The sequence below is a fragment of the Urocitellus parryii genome, chromosome 16 (assembly GCF_045843805.1).
Source record: "Urocitellus parryii isolate mUroPar1 chromosome 16, mUroPar1.hap1, whole genome shotgun sequence".
Classification (NCBI taxonomy): Eukaryota; Metazoa; Chordata; class Mammalia; order Rodentia; family Sciuridae; genus Urocitellus; species Urocitellus parryii.
Window position 1 is genome coordinate 3,256,002 of NC_135546.1, and position 24,541 is coordinate 3,280,542.

At 52.6% G+C, this 24,541-nt stretch overlaps 1 protein-coding gene across 1 annotated transcript in view; it reads right to left on the reverse strand.

Annotated features, from left to right (window-relative positions):
- Window positions 1-389: 389 nt before the first annotated feature.
- The window catches only part of Eif4e3 (eukaryotic translation initiation factor 4E family member 3), a 30,343-nt gene continuing 6,191 nt past the window's right edge, over window positions 390-24,541 (reverse strand). The window contains exons 2-7 of the mRNA XM_026392689.2: window positions 18,145-18,217; window positions 13,191-13,285; window positions 12,338-12,398; window positions 9,978-10,044; window positions 6,496-6,651; window positions 390-2,295 (exon numbers count right to left, since the gene is read on the reverse strand). Of these exons, the coding sequence (XP_026248474.2) occupies window positions 2,249-2,295; window positions 6,496-6,651; window positions 9,978-10,044; window positions 12,338-12,398; window positions 13,191-13,285; window positions 18,145-18,217 (499 nt within the window). The 3' untranslated portion in view covers window positions 390-2,248. The remainder of the gene's footprint in view (window positions 2,296-6,495; window positions 6,652-9,977; window positions 10,045-12,337; window positions 12,399-13,190; window positions 13,286-18,144; window positions 18,218-24,541) is intronic.

Sequence of the window (24,541 nt, forward strand, 5' to 3'; positions counted from 1 at the left end):
CTTCTATCTCAGAGGAGTATTAGCTTCTTTAATCTAAGAAGGTAATGAGAGGTTTTTAAACTGATTAAATCAGCTTAGTTCATACAAAGTCTATTATGACTAAATATTCAATTAAAACAATTTCCAAAGCAAAATCTGACAAAAATCCACTCTTAAAGTAATTTAGATGATAGGTTCTTAACATTTGGCAAATTAAATCCTTCTCATGGTTGGTATTTTCCTGAGGGTCAGAAACAGTTGCAGAAGTTCATTGAGACTACAAAAAAAAAAAAAAAAAAAAAAAAAAAAAAAAAAAAGAAAGAAAGAAAGAAAGAAAGAAAGAAAGAAAGAAAACCTACTCTGTGTACTTGTCAGGTTCCAAGATCATACACAGTAAAAACTGGAAATCATTAACATGAGCCTAACATTCCTATTTTATTTTATTTTTACTCCAAAGGCTACATACAGGCAAAAGTTAAACATGTCATCACAAATGCTTTAAATAAAAATAAAAATTCCAAAAATAAAAATTCCTCAAAATCCATTTACTTTATGGAAATATATATGACAATTATACTGAAGTCGATTTTATCCTATATTTCTCATCAATCAGAAAAATACGTATATTATAAAAAAGAATTTCATGTCCAGAATAACTTTTTTTTTTTTTTTAGATCCTTGAGGAATAATTCTAAAAGAAGCTGAATGTTCAGAGAAACGTGTGTCGTTGAGAGATACAAGTCCCAGACTTTTGCTATATGGACGCCATATTCTTATACCTCATAGTGGAACTGCTGAAAAAACTTGAGTTTAGAAAAAAGCACTTTTAAAAACGATGATTGGTGATTATCATGGCTGACGGGGTGAGCGATGGGAGGGAAGGGGAGGGACCCGTCACCCACTGGCGCTGTCGACGGTCTGAATGGAGAGTCTTACTCAGGGACCCACCGGAGCTGCCTGCCACAGGGTCTGGAAGTCCTGGTACCTCGAGGTCTGGGCCACGTGTGCCTGTACCAGTTCCCACGACTCCAGGCGGCCAGGAGGAGCGGGCGCCTCCTGCACCTGCCCTCGCCCAGGTAAAAGCACCCAGTGGGACAAAGCTGAGAGAGGAGAACCGGCACGTTTTGAGTGGGTCCCCCCGATCCCCACTCGGCCTTTTTCCTCTCCTGAGACTGGTGTTTCTTTCGCAGTGATTACAGTATATGTCAGCATCGCCAACAGTCAATATGGGCAAGAGGCGCTCAAAGCTCAGTGCTGGGAATGCTCACGTGAATCTCGGAAAGGAGATCGAAGCTCCTTGTCCTAGGTGTCAATGCAGGGGACAGCTGCCAGGCTAGAGGCCATGGGGATCCCGATTGACGGATCAGGGCGGATCAGAGGAGCAGGGCTCTTTCAACAAAACGTGATCGAGGGGATCTGGGAAGTCCTCAGTGGGGGAAAACACACCTCAACAGTGGAAGAAGCTCAATTCAAACACTGAAAAAATGATGGATTCCTCTTTCAATTGGAAACAGCAGGTTTACTACCAGGAGAAATCCCGGGCCGCAGCTCTGAGCCGTCCATGGAAAAGGCCCAGCTGAAATTCTGGTTGGACCTATTTCCACGGAGGGTCGGAAAGACCTGGAGCCTGATTTCTATTCTGATACTAAAATGTGCTGGTACTTTTCATGGGACGCAACTCTGACTGTTGCTTCCCTTTTACGGCTTAAGGAAGAAAAAAAAAGTTTTAAAACAGAAAATCAGAGAGAAGTGTGTGATGTCAGGGCAAAATCAGCCTAAGTGTGGTTTTTCTTTTCCCTGGGACAGAAGAAACAATGGCCACAGCTCATGGTTTGCAGGGATGTGTCACAACAACCAACCGGGAGCCAGGCTCCCCCAGCGAGTGCTCAGACTAGCTGGTGCGTGCAGCTTCGAAGACTCATTAACTAGGGGAAGCGGGGCCATTCAGAGTGAACAGGGAGCGCAGAAAACAACAATTAGCCCAAGGAAGGAATTTTAAAGGGCCAAAAAAAAAAAAAAAAAATCCGAGTTAAAAGAACAGAATTTAAAAATTAAAAAAAAAAAATCTTAAAAAAAAAAAGCAAGGAACATGACGGTAGCAACCCACCCCACCTCCCCCACCCCACCTGCCGCTGTTGCCACTGCGAGTCCTAAACCCACTCTAAATTGACCAGCATCGGGCTTCTGAGGGTCTTCTCTTCACTCTCCCTCCTGATAAGACCGTTTCCAAAACCACTCAGCAAAGGACAAAGAATTCTTTAGAGTGCAATTAGTGTTTTCCACGTCCACCTTCAAAAGCATGATGCTCTTCATGGGCTAAAGGACAGAAAAAAACAAAAAAAGAAAAAAAGGAAAGAAAACTTTAAGCAAAGGATGGGCCAACCCTCCTCCAGGCATCTCATTCCGCTTCCCCAAATTCTGGCAAGCGCTCAAACACCTTTTTTTTTTTTCTTTCTGTTTTCTTTTATGCCAGTGACTGTTAGCTAAGGCGTGCACTTCCTGAGAAACGCAATCATGGAAATTCAAACAAGGGATCAACAGGCAGTGGGCATGCGGCCTGTCTCTTCTTGCTGGGCCTGCGGGGGTGACGCATCCCCAGCACTGATGGAGGGAAGATGGTGGGCTGCAGGCAAAGACCTCAGGGTACAGGCACCCAGAAGACGCACAGTGCCAGGCCAACTGTCCCCGGCCACGCACCAGCCCAGCCCAGCCCAACCCAGCTGAGGATGCAGTAAACACTAAAGCTAAAGAAAACAAGAACCACGCCAGGCCACGCCAAGTCTCTTCTGCTTCCCTGCTAAACTCTCAGGAAACTCCTGGGTCTTTCTTTTGCCCCCCCCCTTGCCCCAGCCTCCCAGGGGATCCTCAGCCCCCTGCTGTCTGCTTGCAAAATTAGGAATTATAATTGCCAACTCCAGGATAAAAAAAAAAAAAAAAAACCACGCAACAACAAATGTTTCCAAAGACTTTTAAAGCACAAGACGCGAAAGGGAGGCACCTATTGTAACAGGTCCTCCGAGGCGAGGGCCACGTTTGGGGACCTGCTTCTGGACCTGGTTAGTTATCACTGTGGAGCTGGGTCTGGTGGAGCCAGGGAGATTCAGGATCCCGTGTGTTGGTCCCCATCCTGGCTCCACTGTAGTGGGTCCTAGGGAGACTCAGGTGGGCTGCCCCTCTACTTCTGAAGCCCTCCCCCTGTTTTTCAAACAGACTCATCTTCAGACTATTGCTGGGCAGTAGACGTGACGTCCTCTTCATTGGGCCAGCACCAGGGAGACACACCAGACAGCCCCCAGGGTTACCTGGGGTTGGTCGAAATCCTGGGAGTGGCCTGAAATCTGACCTAATTTAGTGCTTCTTAGGGCTATCGCTTTGCAAGTATTTCCCTGTGCTTGCTTTTTTTCTTTCTAAGGAAGATATTTTAAGGCAGACACGAAAGGAAGCCTGGTTTGGCCTGCCATGAACATTCTGTGCTGCAGAGTCAGAGAAGCCACAGACAAGAGCAAAGCTGGTCTACAAATGATAAGGCCGGAGACACAGACTGCCCAGAGACTCTGAGTACTTCTAGGTGTGAAGAGCAGTCTGGGCTAGCCTTCACATCAATGCGGCACGGCACACATAACCGTTGAAGCCATACTGCACAGCACTGGGAGAGGGGCCCCGGAGGGTGCTCTGGGAACCTCAGGGCAGCGGGGTGGGAGGGGAATGGACACTGCTCTCCAAGCCAGCAGGAGCCAACTTTTCCTGATAGTAGCACTTCCTGCTGCATTAAAACAGCTACAGGAAATATGGATACCAACGGGCACTTGCACAGGCCAAAGAGACTACAGACTCTGAAATTTGATATTCATATAATTTTCATGTCTCACAAAATATAGTTCTTCTTTTGATTTTCTTCCAGCTATTTAAAAAACCATCCTCTGGAGCACCTGTACAAAAGCAGGTGAGGAGGGAAGGAGAGGGAAATAGAGACCTGGCTCGGACTGCTGGTTTGCCTGCCCCTGTTTTCAACAGTGTTCACTTCAGAGAGGACCCTCGGTCACACCTGGGATGTGTGTGTGTGTGTGTGTGTGTGTGTGTGTGGTACCTGTACACTGTGCATTTCTTTCTTTCTTTCTTTTTGGTACTGAGGATTGAACCCAGGGGCACTTAACCACTGAGCCACATCCCCAGCCCTTTTTATTTTTTGAGACAGGGTTTCCCTAAGTTGCTTAGGGCCTTGCTAAGTTGCTGAGGCTGGCCTGGAACTTGCGATCCTCCTGCCTCAGCCTCTCGTATGGCTGAGATTACAGGTGTGCACCACTGTGTCCGCTGTGCACCAGGAATGTCTTGCTGAAATAATTAATCTGTGTGGAAATCACGCAGCAATGGCCCAGTCTTTGCCAACCCCTAGAGGCTGTGACAGAACATGCTGGTGAGCTCCACTGTTACCCAGCTTCTACACACTGGTGGACACTGACAGGAGCCCATGACCAACACAGAATAAAGGCTGGTTGGCGATTTCTACCCTAGGTTGGCCCGGGACTACTTTGGGAGCTGTGGGTCCTGATTTTCGGGAAACCTGGCAGGGCCCTGCTGAGTCGAGGTAGCACTGTCCGTCTTCCCATTCCAAATTCTGAGAATCTTGCGAGGTTTACGTGCTCCTCTGTGCCATTACAGTGTGGGTTCCGCTGAGACTGTAGCCAGTCCTGCATTGCTCACAGGCTCGACCTCGGCCCCTACCGTCAGGTTTTACCCACCTTGATCGGCTGGCAGGTGGATCTGCCTTCCCGTGTGCCTTTTCTCTCCCACCACCTGCTACCACATAGCCAGGCAGAGTCCTCCTGCCCTGCTCCTGCGGCCTGGTCATGGCCGCTGCCCTACCACCAGCCTAAGCCCCCGTAGCCTGATCGCCTAGTGAAACACGCACACCAATGCTGACCCTGCGGCCACGGGAAACCTGTTCTTAGGATTCTGAAGAAGAAGGGACCTTGCAGATCATCTGCCGCCAACCTCCTCCATGCCCAGGTGAGAAAGGAAAGGGAAGGTGCTGCGGGAGGGCTGCTCTGGGCGGCAGCTCGCATCCTCAGAGTCAGCATGGGCTGCTCAGAATGGTGAGGGACGTCTCGGCCCCTTCGTGAGTGGCAACAAAGCCCATGCCCTTCTGAGTTTCTGATTGTTGGTCTTGTGGAGCAGAAAGAGCCTTAGAGGCCTTTAAATTTATATCTGGGGTAAAGATGCAATCAATGTGTCCCTGAAGAATAAAAACGGCACCGACCAATGTGGCCTCTCCACGCTGCATGGCCAGCAGACTCCTGCACAGCGTGTGGCTGATCTCTTTTATTTAACCTTTCCTTTAAAATTCAAAGGATTGGTGTCTCCTGAGCACCTGCAGCTCCCCATCAGTCTCCCCAAGCCAAGCCTGAGCTGTCTGCAGGTGCCCGGACGATTCCCTATATGGGGCGCTAGTTTTCATATCAGCTACCTTTAGACCAACACTAAACAATCTGCTATTTTATTCTTTTTTGGAAAGGAGTTGGGGAAAGAGAGATGATGATGACATACATGTATTTCAGCAATTCTCAGATGTTCCCATCCCGCCTCCCTCATACCTGAGGAACTATGGAATCGAGATTATGCTCAGAGGGTAATTGGAGACTTTTTTCCCCCCCTTAGTAATAATAAGAAATGGGACCTCCTATCATCAAGAGCATCTTAGATTTGCTGAAATACAGTAGTTAAAACAAACAAACAAACAAACATGGATTAGTAACTTCGGGGACAGTTTGGGACGTAGAAAATTTATCACACGTCTGTAGGGCTGTCCACTCTTTCGACTCCCTGTTCAAAGTGTACCCTGAAGCTCGATCTACCCAACGCTGGCTTAGCAGCCTTAGGGTGGTTTCATTATGAAGAAAAGATGACTGTTTCAAAAGAACACACAAAGCAATGCACGTGGGTCACGATGGAGACAAGGGTCACACAGCTCTTCACACTGCTAACATTCCACACTGTGCGCGGAGTCCTGCTCCTCTCTGGGCCCCAGCCCGTGTCCTGAGCCAGGCTGAGGCCCGCAGTAGGTTCAACCATGCCTGTGCGGGATGAGCGGCCCCCCCAGACACAGACGTTATACATTATAGACTCCCACTCATGAAGGGTGATAGAACATCTACCTGCCGGCTCATATAATAGCAGTTTTTTGTTACTGTTGTTTCCAATGGAGTCTAATTTGTGTGTGTGTGTTCCTGAGAAGGACAAATTCAAGTTCAGATTTAAACGTTTGAAACCACAGACACAATGTGTTCTTCCTTCTCGGAGGCCCAAAGTTAGGCAAGGTTAAAGCCTCATTTTAATTTTGGAGATTCAACTTGTTGATTTAAAAAAAAAAAAACAAAAAAAAAAAACCCTTTGTTTTGTCACCTCATCTGAGTGGCAGGATTTCAAGTGGCCCTGCCTGTGCCTGGCCTACCACACGGTCTATGTTTGAAAGTCTGATTGAATAAGCTGCAAAGTAGTAACTAAAAAGGAAGCACTTACGTTTATAAAACACGGCCTTAAAGGAGATGTGGGGCAGGAGCTCATGGATCTTCTCGAGGACCGTGGCTTCGCCCACCAGGGAGGCGTCTACATTCCAGACCTGGATGACATCTTCCCGGTCCCGCACGCTGACACTCACTCCTATGACTTCGTCATCTACAGGAGACGGGGAAACAGGACTGAGAGGGCTTCAGGTCTGTGGGATCACTTTTACGCACCTGTGCACTACAAGTCAGGTGGGGCCGGAAAGCGGGTCTCGGAGGCCTCGTGGGGAGTTGTTTTAACGGGGTGCAGCTGGGAAGGCAGTGGTGTGCACGGCACAGTGGTCTCATCCCCCCGGGGGGCTCACATAAAGTGCTCCAGCCCAACGCATTTTCCAGGTAAGTCATTTTGCCCTTTAAACATGTCACCAAAGCTTTCTTTCCATTTCTTACCCAGGGATGAGACTTTCTCTGCAACAGGTTGCGCAATCCCTGCCCTCGGAAAGCCAAGTGCACTCAAGTGAACCCTTCCCTAACCCTTGCTTAGTTGACAAGAACGTCCCGACCCTTTGCCACACTCTGGCAGAGCCTGAGGTGGCTGGTCCCTTTGCCCCAGTGCCCTGCATGCCCAGCTGCACATCTGCTTTCTATGGCTGGCCTGCTCCTTCCCTGGGAACCCTTCCCGCCCTCTGGTGCCTCCCTCCGGCTCTCTCAGGTTGCACTGAAGGGTGGACTGAGAACCAGGGACCATCTGTTAGCACTGTGTGTGGAGCTGGAGGGACACTCCCTGAGGCTCAGCTGGCTCCGTCCTTCAGTGCATGGCCACGGAGGCTGCCTGCACGCATTAGCAAAGGATTTTTTAAAAAATATTATTTATTTTTGGCTTTGTTTTTTAAACGAATCTGATTCCAGATTCAGGGCTGTCTCGTGGACAGCCAATGGTGGCCACACAGCAAGGTTTAATCACTGGTATTCAGCCTTTGCCGAGGCTGATGGGCAGGGAAGTTGATATCAGCACAGGCCTCGATGCTGGCCTTCCTGTCCACGGCAGGGCATGGAAGAGCTCGGCATCGGTGGGGGATGTGTGGGAGACGAGCCCACCACCAAGAGGAAGCTCTGCTTTGGAAACGCGCTGCGCCTGGCTCGCTGGGCCGCAGACCCCCGTGTTCACGCCCCGCTCTCTCCGTGGTCTTCTGCAGGCCAGGCCACCTGGGGATCTGAGTAGGAGTTCCATAAGGGCTCGTCCAACTTCCTCAAATCATCTTCAGCAAACAATTCCTCCCTCTCCCTGTCCCTCTCCTCCTCCTCTCCTCTGTAAACGCAGTGGAACCTGACTGCTTACAGAGATGTCCAGGAACGGACAGGATGGGACCAAGGGTAAGAAGGGGCACTGGCGGGGAGGCTCTGGGGGCTGTGTGCTCGTGACCGGGACGTACGTACTCTGTGAACATCTACCAGACTCTAGGAAGGGTGGGCCTTGTATGTGCATCCCATTTAGACAAAAGTGTAAAGAACACACAAAACCGCACCCTGCCTCCTGTGGAGGCCAACCTCAGACATGGTTCTCATTTAAATATAGAGTTTCTAGAGCTCAATGATACATTTCACATAAAAACAGAATTATCAAAGGAAGAGGGAGGCTGGGAGGCCTTCCACCATCAGGAGAGGCCAAGAGGCCACTAGACCAGCCTTCTGGGGAAATCTGCGCATCCCGGCCTCAGGACGGCCTTTTCTACACCACTGGTTGGCAGGAGAGGTACCAGGTGGGTGCCAACAGGTTGAACCGTCTGGGTTTGGGCTGGGCTCGGCTCTGGTGACCTGGTAGCTAAGAGCACAGGCTGTTCCAGAGCACGGTCAAACAGCCCAGGCCACACAGGCCCACCAGCAAGAGCCCTGTCCATACACGGAGTCAACCAGCAGCACAAGACAGCACAGCCAGGAGGAGCCACCACTCAAAGGTGACAGACGTGGCCCAGAAGGACTCCTCACTCAGTGCCGGGTAGTTATCAGTTAGACTTCTCCCTGGTTCTGGAAATGGGAATGATTCCTGCACAAGCCCCCTCTCCCAGGGCTCCGCGTGCTCAAGGTCATGCACAGGAGGCCCAGGGTAAACTCGCTAACGCTCCCTGCGGACCCGGAAGGAATCACGACTTTTAGGACACTTTTACCTTCACCGAAGCTTTGCCTCACGTGGATAACAAGTAGTGGAAGAAGTAAACAAAACAAAGTGGAAATATCTGAGATTGCTGGGGAGAGGGGCTGGAGATGTGTGGGGGTGGGGGGGGGCCTCAGGGTACGCACTGAAGTCTCCCGAGGGCCACTGTGCAAGCCTTTCAGCAAGGAATAGTAAGAACAATGGTAAGTAAGAGTTGACTGAGGGCCTAAGTGAATTCAGGCGGATCAGAGAAGCTGTTATGCTAAGGTCTACCTCCCAAGCCTTCAGAAAAAGGTCCAACAAAACCCTACCAGTCACCTACCGGGTCCTCTGTGGGGTTTCCTCATGGACGCAGAGCAAAACTGAAGTGCTGGCCGAGGGGCGGGCGCCCTGTCAGGGGAGGAGCTCAGCCTGCACAAGGCCCCGGGTTCCATCCCCAGCACCAAAAGGAGAAGGGTGCTCATGGGGCCCCCGTGTGGACCCCTGGGGTATGGCAGTGGGTGCATCCCGGCTCCTGTGAATGTCCTCTCTGAGCAAAGGCCAGGAAGGATGAGAGGAAGGGGCAGGGACTGAGCAAGACGGAGGGTCCCTGCCTCCCTACAAACCCTACTGGACACCCACGCACCTTCCCCTTCCAGAAGACACCAAGGAGACAGGGAAGACGAAGACCAGTTCATCCAGGGCCCTCGGACGGCAAGGGGTGTTTTCTTTCTGCGTATTTTGGACAGATGGTGGTGGATACTGTGAAGTTGAGTATGTATGGAAATATTCATAGGCTTGTGCGTGTGTGTGCACACACACCTGCGGGTCTGCATATACTCCTTGGTATCTGCAGGGGATGGTTTTAGGACCCCCATACTAAAATCCTTGGATGCTCAATTCCCTCATATAAATAGCACAGTATTTGCATATAAGCCCCTGGTACCTTAAATCCTCTCGAGGGCCCTGATACTACACAGTGACTTACATTTATTTATGTTACATAGCAACATCAATGCTATGCAAATAGTTACATTGTACCGTTTCAAGAGTACAAGGAAAAAAGGAAGTGTGTGTTCCGTCCAGGCACGGTTCATCTTTTCCCATATTTCTGATCTGTGACTGATTGAATCTGTGAGTCAGAACCCCTGGATGACTGTATACATATGGCAATACACCCACGCACACAGACATCCATACCCAAGAGGGAATCGTGTGGTCACATGAAAAATAAATGCCAATAACTTCACGGTTCCCCAGTTGTCCCCTTCCAAACATGCAGCAAGAGTACCACATGGACAGCCTCGTGCAGGCGGCCAGCGGGACGGAGCCTGACAATTCGGAGGACAGAGTGGCCACTCCCTTACCTGCTGCTGCACAGCCGGTGAACTGTTCCCCGATGGTGGCCAACAGGAGCTCTTTCCAAACCGTGGACTGAAGTGGGAGCATAATAAAAAGACAAAACACAGTTTCAGATGACTGTGCTCTGTAGGTGAGTGAGTCCCAGCCCCCTCGTCACCCACATCGCACGTGGCCACACCTGCAGCCCGCAGACGGCAGGGTAAACCCTACCGTGGGCACGTGGCGCATTGGTTCACAATCAGCGTTCCCCAGTAAACACGAGTGATCAAAGTCAGGCCAGCCAGCAGCTGGCGCGTCCCTGGTGAGGCTGGGAGAAGGGCAGGGGTGGGAGGCACTCCAACAACGGTCATTTTCCGGTTTCTTTACCTCTTCCTGACTTGAGATGATTGTATTTGAGAGCTACTGGTAAAATCTTTCTCCTTTTTCCCTGCACCTGATGAAGCACTTCAAAGGTCACCCCAGGAAAGAACACTGAAGGGAGTTCAAGTTCGCCGGATCCTAGGGACTCCCACAGTCCCATTCTCTCGGCACAGACGGTCCGTGCTGAGTGGCAGGTTTACGTGTGACTGCGATTTCCCTGGAAGGACTCGTCCATGCCCTGTCTGCCTCCTGGCCATGGGAAATGCTAGAGCTCGGCCAGCCCACATCCACTGACACCGTCTAACGTCCACTCAGGCCCTGGAGGCCCACCAGCCCTCTTCCTTCCTCCCCTTGAGAAGTTGGTCCCCTTTGTCTGGCCATAACTTAGCACTCTGTAGTCTCCCCTCCTGAATCCTCAGAGGCTGATGGGCAGGTTAAGGGACTGAGCATCCGTCTCCATGGGTGAACAGGGCAGTCACAATGGGGCTGACCTCTGGGGATTGAGAGAGTGGCCTCCATTAGTGAAAGGCATCCAATGGCCGAGCACCGCGATCACCAGGACACAGCGCCACCTTCAGGATGGTCCCCTCAACAGCTGCAGGCGCACCCTGGGCCAGGCACTGGACACACAGTAACTCAGTGTGATGGCAGGTGTTTGGTGCTTCCTGGGAGCTGACGGCAGCGCGCCCTTTAACCAAGCCACCGCCCTTCACCAGGGAGCTGAAAGGTGGCCCCCCACCCTCAAGGAGGTTCCCCTCTCCCTAGACTGTCCCTCCTCATCTACTGGCCTCCCCTCTGGAAGTCCTCCCTTCCACCTTTTACCTGTGCAACTCTGGCCCTGTGCTGTGTTGGGGACGAGGCCGGGGTGGGTGGAGATGTCCAGGGCAGGGGAATTCCCACTCCTGTTCAGCCTGCAGGCAGGCCGGGCCCACCAGACTTCCACTGGGCAGCGGGGCCCAGCAGGTCCAGTTGCTTGGGCTCCAGGCACAGGAAAGGTTCCCTGGGACCAAGTGTGGCCCAGGGGCTAGCAAGGACAGTGGACCCTGACAGCAGGGCTGCTTCCTCCAGAATTCAAGGTCTCATGTGTCAACAGCCCAGAAAGACAAACAGAATTCTCTGGGAAATCTACGAACAAAGCCTAAGATTCCGCCCTCCTTTCATTCCCGCAGTCTCTGTGGTGGTGGGGGGCTGGTAGGCTGGCCCGGTGTGTCCTTTGTTCCTCTGAGATCTTTGTCAAGTATGACTAGTAACACATCTTGGAGGTACCCCGACAGGTGAATTCGGTCCCATCGTTAAGTCTGTGTTTACGGGGAACTTGCTCCAGCTCAGACATAGGATTCCCAGCAACATTTCCATCTTGGAGCTTCTCCATTAAAGGTGAGGCTGGGCAGCTCTTTCCCTTTGTCCATTTTTGGTGAAGCGCTGTGCTTTCCTGGGGCTGAAGACAGACACTTTTAATGCCCATGTTTATTTTCAGACAATCGAAGACCTGGAGCCCACTCCCACGCCCGGAAAACCCAGGCTCCTGAGGTGTGGCTTCTTCAAACCAGCCTCCTGCCAGGCCTCTGGGAGAGGCCAGGTACAGCCTCCCAAGACCCAGAGAAGGTCAAGATGCACAGCCTGTCCTGCACCCCGTGGTCACTCTTGCGGGCGCTCTGCCTTCCAGTCCAGAGTTGAGGAGTCTTGGAGAGAGGGATCCTGCATCCCTCTTGGGAAAACCAACTTCTCCGTGTCAGTTGGGCTGGCGAGGAAGGACTGCAGCAGAGACCGACGGCTGTCTGCAATGTGGGCGGGCACTGCCCCCACACCATGTCCACACAGGGCCCAGCGATACACTTGAAGGTGACAGTGTAAAGAGGAACATTTCCCGGGTCAGAGAGGAATCTCTCACCCCCAGCCTGTCGGGAGACCCACAGGCCGGCTTCTGAAAAGCCCAAACCACCCCAGCACACAGCCCCGGCAACCCCAAGTGCACCCGCTCTGGGAAGTGACGGAACCCACCTACCGTGCTGTCCTTGGGGACTTTCATCTTCCAGACGCCGCCCTTGGCATTACTGTCCTCTTCCCTGGATCAAAGAGCAACGTCCACAGTTACACCCAATGGCACACAGTTCAGCCTGGCTGAGAAGGGGCGTTGCTGCCTGCACTGCCTGAACACTGATGACCTCAACAGCAGAGCCCGCGGGCGTCCTGGGTAAGCTCCCCCGTCCTTGAACTGGAAGGGGTGGGGTGCAGAGGGCAGAAAGCAGAGGCCAGGGCAGGCAGAGTGTCAGAACAGGGTCCCCCATCTCAAGGAGGTGGTGCCGAGGCTGCCTGGACCCTCGGGGGACGGAGGATGAACACACAGCCCCAGCTGACACTCCAAGTCGTGTCTGTGGGGTGCCTGCGAAGGCCATTTGTCACCACAAATAGGAGGCCACCTGAAACCCACCCAACCAGGAAAGCTCCGGGGAGAGCATCGAGGGCTGTAACGGCTGCAGACCGGGATCTGAACCATGGGATGACCCCGACCAGGGGACTGGATTAGGGGGCGCCAGAAAAATCCACTTTGGACTCCATTTAGGTTTCTGTGTTTGCTACCAAGTGAGCTGAGAATCATTTTCCTGTGAATGGTGAGAACATAGCAGACCAGATGAAGGTCTGAGGCAGGACTTGCTGCTAATTGAGACTCTGACCCTGGGCAAACTCAGGGTCCCACCCTCTGGCCCAGACACTAAGCTATTAAGACCCTGGGCCACAGCCAGAATCACAGGCTTGCTCAGGGTCCACGTGAGAGACACACAGGTGAAAAGACCTCTCTTGAGGTCCCCAGCCATCTCCCTCCCACTGTGACCTCAAGTCACAAGTTAGACACTTACCAAAGCGGTCGCCTCTCTCCTCTCATTAAGTGGTAACTACATCTCAAAGGCAGGCTGGTCACAGGGGGTATGTTATTGTACACACTCCAGAATATCTTTAAGAGAGAAGACGGTTTGTTTAACAGACCCAGTAATGATTTACCAAGCCGAGTCACATTAAATCCTATCCTTTTGAAAGACATTTTGCTCAGTATCCCTTCTGAATTTCTGCTAGAGAATGTAATATGACTAAAGCGTGTTCCTTGCCAACTCGGGGCCCGGGCTGTCCTTCAGGAAGCCGTGTTATTAGTGAGCATTCCAGGCAACTTGTCCACACACGAATCTAGGAAGGCGATACCACAACAGGGCTGAAGCTACCAGGCTGTACCTGGGGTTTTCCCTCAGTAAGTGGATTCTGTCTGCACTTGGAACAAAAAAATGCATCTGGGTTTAGCTGCAGTAAACACTGCCCTACCTCTGTGAGTCCTACTCCATAAAGTCATAAACCTGAAACACACGCAAAAGAAACGTTTTATGAAAAAGAAATGATCAACTGACACTGTGAAAAAAATGTTTTCCCCCTAGTGCATAAATGTTTAAGTTTGTCCAGTTAACTTGCATTGCTATGGCAATTAGATCTTTTTATACTTCTGAAGACTCAACTTGAAAAAATTAGATGAGCGTGTTTGACTACATTCACGTGGGTTTTATTGGAATATGACTTTTTTCACACAGAAGGATCCACAACAGGTACAGCTTTACGGTCACTGATATTCTGTTGTCAACTAAATGACTTTGTTGTAACCTGAGCAAGACACACCGAGGGGAAAGGACCTTGATGGTGGTCGTCCCACGGGAGGCCTGGGGAGTATGTCAACGTAGATGGCCATGACAGTGGACCCTCTCCTGACGCAGTCCAAGGTACGCACCCTTCTATCCGATCACGTTTCCTTATCATGGGTCTTGGGGAGGAGGCCATGGTGCCTGGGCTTGGAGGTGTGAAGGAGAGGAACTGGTACCTGCTGCCCCCTGTATGGGTTGCCGATCTGCACCCTCCCCCAATTCTCGGGACACAGGAGCTGCCGTGAGGGCAGGAGTGGGCTTCTGAAGGCAGGGAGTGCATCCTTCTCCACATAAGGAGGCAGGAAGCAGCTGCCGCCTGAGAACCCTCTGTTAGCAACCAGCCTGCAGCTCAGGGAGAGCCTCTGAGGCCCTAACCTGACGGCCTTCCACAGACCAACTCCTCAGCCAGGTGGCCGGACCTCCCAGAGGGGAGGAAGTCTGGATGTCACCGGCCACGCACAGGACAAGTTTGCCCTCCCGTGTTAACAGGCTGCACAGGTTGTTTAGGAAGACTTTCTGGTTATGATAAATGATGCTGAGATTCTATTAATAGAAGAAATAGAAGTTTCTATCCTATGTCAATTTAAGGTAAGAGTCCATTTGGGAGGAATACCGGGTAGCACACAGGCACAGGGGACAGGTGTGGCTGGTCTTGGAGGTGACCCAGCAAACTTTGGCTGAGGTTGCCACAGTACTTTCAGAGTGGACTTCTCAGTCTTGTGACAGGCAAGGCTGAAAGACCCTGGGGACGAGGGAGTCCTTCCCTGCCAGTCTCACCCAGCAGGAAACTCTGCCTTGTGCCACACGGAAGCCTGGGCATGCATGGAAGTCACATTTGGCTCTGTGCTGCACCCACCAGGACACAGACTACCGGAGAAGCTGGAGATGGAATCAGCACCAGAAAACACCCTGCGCAGAACATGGAGCTTCCCAAGATGGAGAAGGGAAATAACTTCAACTCCAGGTGGACAGAAGCTGCTGGCTGCAGTGAGGTGTCAGGGGGTCCTCTGAGGTCACCGCTCCGTCAGGGGAGTGAAAGAGAACTGAGCTGGGGCGGAGGAGTCTGGCCCCATGGGCACAGTGTGACCGGGTGCTCCCTCTGGACATTTGGGCCACTGACCTCCCATCCTCGATCTCAGCAATGAAAAATAGGCATGAGAATTCCTCCCTCACCCCTTGAACCTGGGTTTGCAGAAGGGCCTCAGGGAACAGAAGGATGGATGGCGTCTTGATGTGAAGCGCTCATTAACAACAGGTGCTTCTTAAACGTAATGAGGTGCACATATACAGGGATCAGACGTGATGAGGCAGGCAGACGGTCAGTGCCCACAGAATTAAAGCGTCGGCATGCAGTCACAGAAGGCAAGGACAGTGGGTCTGCAGGTGACTCTAAGGTCAGCACTTGCCTAGCTCCTGAGCACCAGTAACCACTCCTGGGAGGTGAAGGACACTCGGGGCTGACCTCCCTGATCTATGGGTGAGTCAGATGTGAAATCCAGGGCACCATGGACCAAAAGGGACCACCGGACACAGAGGCACACACTTCTCCTACGTAAAGCATGGTTGGGGAAGTAGGAGAAGATGCCCCAGCACGTGTCGGGGACTGGAGCACTCGGGGGATAACAAGGAAGACCTGGCCATGGTGCAGACTGCCTCTGCTTTGTCTATAACCTGTTCTCACTCTGCTTTGTCCTTCTGGCTTCCTGCAGGCCAGCATCCCATGCTGGGAGCAGAAAGTGACCCCTTGCTTGGGCACCAGCAGAACACAAGCTGGCCAAACCAAGCCAGGCTGAGCCACACTGCTGCCCGTCAGCCCTCTCGGCTCTCCACTGCGGACCTTCCCTGTGTGGTCCTGGAGCTGTGGCCAGAACCAGGCGACAGGTTCCTTAGGAGGGCGCTAGACCAGCTGTCGCCCTACATGACCACACTGAAATAGGGTGCTTCCTGCTTGGCCACCCTCTCTGCTAACTGGAGTCTCCTGGGGGTGGGTGGCAGCAGCTGGTTGCTAAGTCCCCAGGGTCAGGCTGCTGCAAGGACCCTGTCACAATAGGGGACACAAATGACGGCAGAGGGGCTTTCCATGGTCCTTGGGACACTTCCCGTGTGCCTGACCTACGGCCCATGGCCCTCTGCCAACAGCAGGCGGAGTCACTATTGTGGTTCTTCCCTTCTGTAGATGAGTAAAGGGTTACAGAGAGGCCAAGTCCCTCGTCCAAGCTGCAGGGTGCCAGGTGGGGCACAGGAATCCGGGCAGCATGACCACCTTGTGCCCAGCCCACCCCACGTCAGTCAACCACTGAAGCAGAGTGCGGGGTCAGGAGCCCCCGAGTAAAAGCTGGCAAGACACGGCCTTCCTGAGGGCCACGCCCTGCAAAGTACCCGACAGGTCCCATCTGGCCCTCCTCCAACCTGGTGTGTAGGCGCAGGCCCTGCTGACGCCTCACTGTACCGATGGGGAAACTGAGGCAGACAGCGACCTCGGACTCAGGAGGCTGCCCAGCCTCTCCCTTCACGGTGGACCCCCACCACTGCCCTGAAGAAGCCCTTTTCCTTACCATCCTGACGGAGTGTCAAAGCCACAGAGAGACTGAACCTCTCCACAGAATGCATAAGGCCTGTCCATGTTTTATGCCACAGTGTCAGGCTTGTTGCCCAACCTTCCAAGAACCAATATTTGCCTCCATCGAGAGAGTATGGCCCTAGACAGCGGTGTTTTGTTTTGTGTGTGTGTGTGTGTGTGTATGTGTGTGTGTGTGTGTGTGTGTGTGGTATTGGGGATTGAACCAAAGGGTGTTTAAGCACTGAGCCACATCTATCCCTGGCCCTTTTTATTTTATTTTTTCAATTTAGAAACAGGGTCTTGCTAAGTTACTTAGGGCCTTGCTAAATTGCTGAAGCTGGCCTCAAACACGTGATCCTCCTGCCTCAGCCTCCCAAATTGCAGGGATTACAGGCGTGCACCACCACGCCTGGCAGATGGAGAGATGTTCATGGGGACGACCTGTTGTGGCCCTGGAAAGTGGTTCACTTGTGATGCTCTCGTTCATCCCTTCCATCCCTCGATGTCTACTGGGTGAGAGCAGACACAGCACAGCGCCCTGTGATCCGCTCCTTGCTGCCTGAACCAACGCTGCCCTGGAGTCCTGACCATTCTGACATGGTGATGGGGAGGCAAGCCACAGTACCTAGGAACCGCAGAGGAGGACGGGCCTCAAAGGTGGGTGCTCTGAGGCTCACAGAGTGGCTGGGGAGAGGTGGCGATGTCGCAGACCCAGAGAAGGGGCAGCGGGAGGGGGTCCTCCCAGACCTCGAGGGCGCTCCTTTCTCTAGAGGGGCCGCGCTGCCCATGACGCTGCCTGTCCCTGGCACCTGGCGACTGTTTACAGTGGCACTCTCCCTTCCCTTTGCTTTCCATGTTGTCACTTTCCCAACTAGAGAAGAAATGGCCAGAGGTGGGGACTGTCCTTCCACCAGCCCATTGCCCTCGGTGGCCACAGGAAAGCGCCTGAGGGAAACAACCCAGACGCCCACCCGCTGGGGTTTCTGAGACACGGTGAGATGAAGGGTCACAGCAGGAAAGCTCTTTATCACCGGGGCCTTCTGAACCCCCAGGACACTGGACAGCACAGCCTGAAGCCACACCCAGGTCACTGTTCAACACAGCCTGAAGCCGGGCCTTCTAAACCCCCAGGACTGGTCAGCATAGCCTGAAGGTGGCTGCAGAGACTCATTCTGCCCCAGCAGGAGCAGCAACATCAGGCGAGGAGAGAACCTGGTAGGATCTGCTTGTAAAGAAACCAGAAACGAGACCCATTAAATAACTAGGCTTTAGAAAACACTGGCCTCCAGAGCTGGACCGAGAACTGATGGCACCACTCGGCTGTGGGCACCTGCGGTGTCTTCGATGCTCTGCCAAGTGTGGCACCAGCCCTTTCTTCTTTCCCGTCCTGTGGAGCCGGGCTGGCACGGGGGCCTCGTGCCTGTAGGCAAGTGCCCTACCACGAGCTACATCTGGCCTGATGCGCGACTCACGCACTCCTCACACAGCCCGGGGCGGGGGCTGCCGCTGGCTAGCACTACAGTGTCACAGCACCTGTCCAGGGTCCCCAGCACACCTCTCTGTGGCTCTTACCTGCACTGTTGGCACTGTGTAGATTTTCTTCAGATTTGAGGCGCACTCGGCGGCTGTGGCACCAGGGAGAGACCTAGGCAGTCGCCAGCAGAGGAACAGAGAGGCAAAGAGACAGGTCAGCGTTTGCCCGAGAGTCCACAACACCCTCCGCAGCTCTTAATAAAAGTCGGGTCTAAGACCGCAGATTCGGACACTCAAGGGGTGCTCGTTAGAATGAAAACCATGAATTTCTTGTTTGTGAAGACCATGTTTGCTTCTCCTAAAAATGAGCATCTTCATTCAGAGGAAATTGCAGAGGGAAAACAAGGAACAGGAAGAAGACAGGCACTGGGAAGAGCCGTGTTTGTAAAATACACTAGAACAACCCAGCAACACCCAGCGTTTTGCCCAGGGCTTTAGAGAAGACACTGCGCACTACAGCAGAGACACAGGAGCTGGAGGGCCGTCCCCTGCGGGTGTCTGCAGACCTGTGGTCATACCACACACCCTTGGGAAACTGCAGGGCCATGCTGCTCTAAGGGCCTATCACTAAATGACCGCTCTCCTGAGTCACCTGAGTTGGCAGGTTCCCGACGCCTTCCTTCAGAAGGGACGCAGCTAGTTCTGCAGCAGGCTGTGCTGGGCCATGGTCAGAGTGCCTTCCTCCTTAGTGTGCTCTATGCTCCACCAGATGGCAACATTCTACACATTTAGTCACCAGCACACCCAGGGGATGGGAAGGGAGCCACCAGGCACCACTTCCCAGGACTGGGGGTGCGGCCAGGTGGTTGCAGGGATCCTTAGATGCTCAGGCTCTGCGTTCTTGGCCCCGCTGTGGCTCCCAGCATTTATGCTAGAGCTGGGGGCCAATCCGGGGGTCAGAATTCATCCCCCACTCCATGCTCCTCCGGATCTACACCTCTGCGCGAGGAACCAGCACCGGCCCAGCGACACATCTCCCAGAACCCCTGCATGTCACGCCTTATGGACACTGGTTGGCCGCTGCACGCTGGAGATGCGCACAGCACACAGGTTTGCTCAGAGGCAGAGGAGATGGCAAGGGGCACGCCGGGGCAGGGTGGTGTGGCAGGCTACAGAGACTCGTGCCTGGAAGTCTGGAGGACAGAAATAAGGACCCTAATGGGCTAGTCTGGGGCACAAGGGACCTCACAGGGCTTGGGTCTGGAGATATCTACCCTAAGGCGCTGGGGCACTGGGTTACAATACTCTTTTCTGGTTGTGATTATATTTGCCTGATTTTTGCTTTTAAAAAGCAACTCCACTATTACCATCACGATTGTATATTTTTTTCCCAGAGCTAACGTCTAAAACAACCATCCCATGGTGGCAAAGAGCCAGGTGCCAGCCCCCCTCACTACTGATCTGGGCCCCAGATGAAATTCAGCAGCTGCGGATGTGATGGGCTTGTGGTTGCTGAGGCACTGAGTTGGGTAGATAACACTTGGTGATTCAATGGGAATTTTTAGCTTTTTTGGTTTATATTATGAAAGATTATGGGGAAGAAAATGAAAATTATACTCATTCCTTCTGAATAGAGCGCTCCATGAAAATTCTACTGCTATGACAGAAAATCTCTTGGTATTTATTCCAATACTAGTTTTCTTACTTTTAAATATCTGGCTGGACTGTTCCAGCAAATATGCCCCCGCCCCCCAAAGAAACCCCATATATTCCTGGGTCCCCCAAAGCATACAACAGGATACACACAGGACTCTATCCCCAGCTGTACACGGGGGAGGGAGTTAGACCTCAAGGACAGGATCATATTTCACATTTTTTTCATTTTGGAGATGATGTAGTTCAAATTTTTACCGACTTTTAAGTTATACTTCATACAGGATTGTGTCACTTTCAGCAAATACTATAAGAGAATATTATCATTTAGCTTAAAAAAGCATCAATGAACCGATGCTTTTCCGATGCCTCTTCCCAAGTGGCTCTGTCTCCAGTCTGGTCTTTTCCTCCTAGTCCAGCACAGGGGAAAATTACTCCAGGACATTAGGTTTGCTCAGTTGTACTGTTTGTGAAGATATGAAGTTTCCAGACCCCAGGAAAAACCCGTGGAATAAAAGCCCTTTCCAGGCTTACTAATATAACAATGCCACCCGCTAATTCGTATGTGCTAAATTCTTTTTTTTTTTTTTTTTAAATGCTGCTGGGACTCAAACGCAGGGCCTGTGCATGCCAAGCCAGCACACTACCACGATGCTGGGTGCACCCCAGCCCTGTAGTGCCAAGTCCTTGACTAAGCATCTGACCTCGACTCAGCGCTGAACCCCGGGCGATTCTGCTCATGCAGTGGTCAGTGTTACTTATGACCACTGTGCAGATGAGCCAGCTGGAGTTAGAGGGCTTCATAGCTTGCCCCAGGGCACACAAGCTGGATCTGAATACAGGTTACCTGTGGATTTTCTGCTCCCATCCCAGGCTGCTGAGCTGGCCCATCAAGTCGCAGAGACACTGGGGTTTTGTGCTGAGGATAGAAGCAGAGTCTTGCGTGTGCTGACCACGTGTCAACCCTGAACTTGGACCCAGCCCTACACTTGCACTTTCTAGGTGTTTTGCAGTGGATTATTGGCATGGTCTCAGGAAGGCCTCTAGTTTTTCTGAATCCCATTTTTAATGCCAGATTGTGTCCATATGATTTTCTTAGAGGAAACAGTACTAACTGTGTCTTTCCAACACAGAAGGGCTGGGAGAGTCCTCAGATAAGGCAACAGGATCACACTGAAGGCCTGTCTCGCATTGACAGATGAACATCCTTGGTGCGGAAGCCCTGGGGCGAACAAGGAGATCTGTCAGGTTCCGTAGAAACTCAGTTTCTTAACTTCTTCCTGGAAGAGGCTGAACTCATGATCTTAGAGGTTCCTTCCAGATGCTGGGAAGTTTTATAAATATCCAGGTTGCAAAATACCAGGACAATGACGTCAGAACTGCAAGGCTCGGCTGGCCAGCGGGAGGCTTGGTGTCCTGTGTCACCACGTCTGATTCGGACGGTCACTGGAAACCACCAACATGCTCATACCTCAGGCCCAAGCCTCAGACTTCTTTCACAAGCCAAACTGGGCCACAGCCACCAAATCCATTTTAAAAGGGCAGGCGATCTGAGAGTTCTAAACCGTCTGCCTTGTAAGCAGGCTGGTCTGTCCCAGGCTTGCTGAATCAGAGTGGAGCCAGAAGCCACGCTGGGTCCCATGTCTGCTTCCCAAGGTAGCAGTGCTGGGTGTGGGTGGGGCCTCAGCTTTGAGGCAGGCAGCCACACTCTCTCTGGGGCCACTCTACCAGTCAGCTGTCACCCCCAGAAGCCAGGGTTTGTGACAGATGTCAGTGAAAGAGACGTCTTCCTAGTGTCACACGCACACAGGATATTCTCTTTAAGAGATCATTCATGTTACAAATCCCAGACTCCAACAGAACCCAAATCAAAACCCTCTTTCTGCTGATCAGGCTTGGCTGCCCAGGGATGGCACTCAGGGGCGACACTGTGCCCCAGGGATCTTTGGCCTTCTCTGCAGACTGCTTGGTTCCAGGGTGGAGGGCGTGCCAGGGCTGCTGTTGACCCCTCCACAGCACAGGACACAAAGCCCTGGTGATGGTGAACCACCTGGTCCAAAGCTCCTCAGTGCCCAAGCTGCGCCCCGCTGCCACAGGCCTGTCACAGTCTCAGAGGGCTTAAAATTTACTCGACAAAGATGTGAGGCACACCTCTTTTAGCTGCTGGGGTCCTGTGGTGACCATTCTAGACAAAGCCCTTGTTGCCATGGGATGTATCTTCTAGAACCCTCTCGGACTTCTAGAACCCTCTCTCCTGCTCAGATCTCCCCAAAGACAAAAAAGCAATGGCCCAGACCTCTTTATCTGCCTAGAAGAGTGAAGGCAGGTAGGAAAGTCAAGAGGGGAATACAGACTGCTTGTGCCCCTTCCTGGAAGACGGGGCCACAGCCAGGGGTAGCCGAGAATCAGGGGACCAGTAGGTTGCACCTGCTCTGAATTTTATGTCACCCCAGCACAGCCCACAGGTGGAGCCCAGAACATGGCCTCAGAAAGACAAAGGTGGAGCCCAGAACATGGCCTCAGAAAGACAAAGGTGGAGCCCAGAACATGGCCTCAGAAAGACAAAGGTCCCCTGGACAGCGCAGGGTAAGAGATCTGAATCGCCCCACAAACAGTTCCCCTCCGCTTGAGAGCGCTACACAAAGGCTTGCTCTCACTGACCACGGGTCATCTCCACTGCTTCCAGAAATCCTGCTGGACTGTTTCACTAACCCCAATTCACAGATTTGGAGGCAGAGGCTTGCGAGCCTGTTTTTAGTAGCAGATCTGGGTCTTTCTTCAGCTGTCTGGCTCTGATGCTATGATCGGCCCCCTGGAAAAGGCTGTCTCCCACAAAAACTGTACCAGCACTGTCAACGGGGTGTTCCCCCACAGCAGGCCTCACAGCACCTCTCTGCCCCCTTTGAGATCATCTCCCTCCCAGGCCCACCCTCCAACACCAGGTGTCTGTCACTCTGCTGGGAGGAGCGGGGCAGAGATGCCAGGATCCCTGGAGATAAGGGCACCCCAATGGGAAATGAGCAGCACAATCTGGGGGGACCACGACTCCACGACCTTGTGTTTGGGGGCCAGACAACAGAGGAAGGTAAAGCACCAAACAAGGGCCACCCACAGGTGGAAGCAGGGGACTTGGGGACTGAAAGGAATCAGCAGGTCTGAGTTCGAGTCCCAGCTCTGCCACTCAGCAGCCGTGGGACCAGCCTGACCCTCGCTCTCTTTCCAGAAACCTCCACCCACTACCGTGCTGCTTGGATCACGTGAGATAATGTTGCACGGGGCTTGACACGTGCCTCTGAACACCTCCCACGTAGCCCTGGGGACACGGCCATCATCAGCTCTGAGATGGACAGACAGGTGCAGGGCAGAAGGCCTTTAGACCTGGGGGTCCCGAGCACGTGTTCCAATCTGAAGGACAGAGACTAAGAGAGTCACATGCATAGCTGGGGACCTCCGACATCCAGCGTCAGAAAAGCAAGCATGCCAGGTAGCAGCCTCCCTGAGCCCAGGGACTCAGCCACAGTGCAGGTCATCGCCAGTGGATTGGGCTGATTCAGAAGCTCTGCAGGTCAGTGCAGGGGAGGAGAGGACCTTGGTGGGCCCAGCAGATGATGGACGTACAGCATCGGGGAACTGCCTATGTTACTTAAGACCAAAGCTCCCAGCTCTAGCTTGAAATTACTGCCATCTCTTGAACTCGACAGAGTCACGGGAAATGCATCTTAAGCTCTATGTGAGATTGGTGCGACTTCCTTCTCATTTGGAGAGACAGGAGAAGGCAGGAAATTCAATAATGTTGGACCAACTGTTCCTGCGGTGGTTTCCAGGCCCCTAAGCCCCACTCACACACAAGACTGCAACAAGCTGTTTACAAATCCCGCGCGCTCCTCATTAAAGCAGGTCCCTGAGCACGGTCAGGATGAAACTCTTAGCTTGATTTAAGTCTCCAATGCTTGAGAGCATTTCATTGCTTCCTTATTTAGGAAATGCCAAGTGCCCGATAAATGAGAGGACTACTCATCTGGCCACACAGGCAGACACTGACTCACTGGAACCCCACTTTGCAGGTACAGAAACCAAGTCTGAGGGTGGAATGGGAGCCTGCCCAGATGTGTAATCGCAGCTGCAGAGATAGGGCCTGAATCAGGATGAGCCACCCTGGACACGTCCCCCGGGGCCACCAACACATTCTGCACCCAGCACAGCCCCAGCTGCCCTGCACCCTCCTACCCTGCCTTCTCCGTCAGCCCCAGCTTTCAAGAACAAGGGGGCTTTGTGAGCTCCTGGCCAGCTGCAGAGGCCGTGGCACCCCACACCAGCCATCTGAAAACCTGGAGGGGCCTCTGAGAAAGTGGGCACCGAGCAAGCCTCCTCACACCTACTTGACTGTCACTGAGGGTGTGATCAGTCACCATCGTTAGAGTTGGAAGTTCGTTAGAGATGCACCTCCGGACCCTCGATTTGAGATGCGCCGGCGGATATGGGCCACTGCAAGGCGCCTGGAGGGGAAGACCCGTGAGTGACAGCATCGTAAGAAGGACACAGCCCTCACTGTCCTCCTGGGCTCAGCTGGTAAAACCAGAACCTCAGGACAGGAGCCACATCGCCCTGAAGGAGAGTCTGCAACAGACTCCAACATGTGTTTTCGGGCAGGCTCTCTGCAAATTCTGAAGCAGGGGGTCCCTGGCTTAATGATCTCCCATGTCACTGGCCCTCCGTCTCCCCATCTGTGAAATTCAGTGGCAGGCCCAGTTCCCACGTTTGGGGCTGGGGAGAATTATGCTCCATGCATCATTCATAGGCACAGGGAAGTAGTGTTTGGGGGGTCGGGGACCCTGGTGCTTGG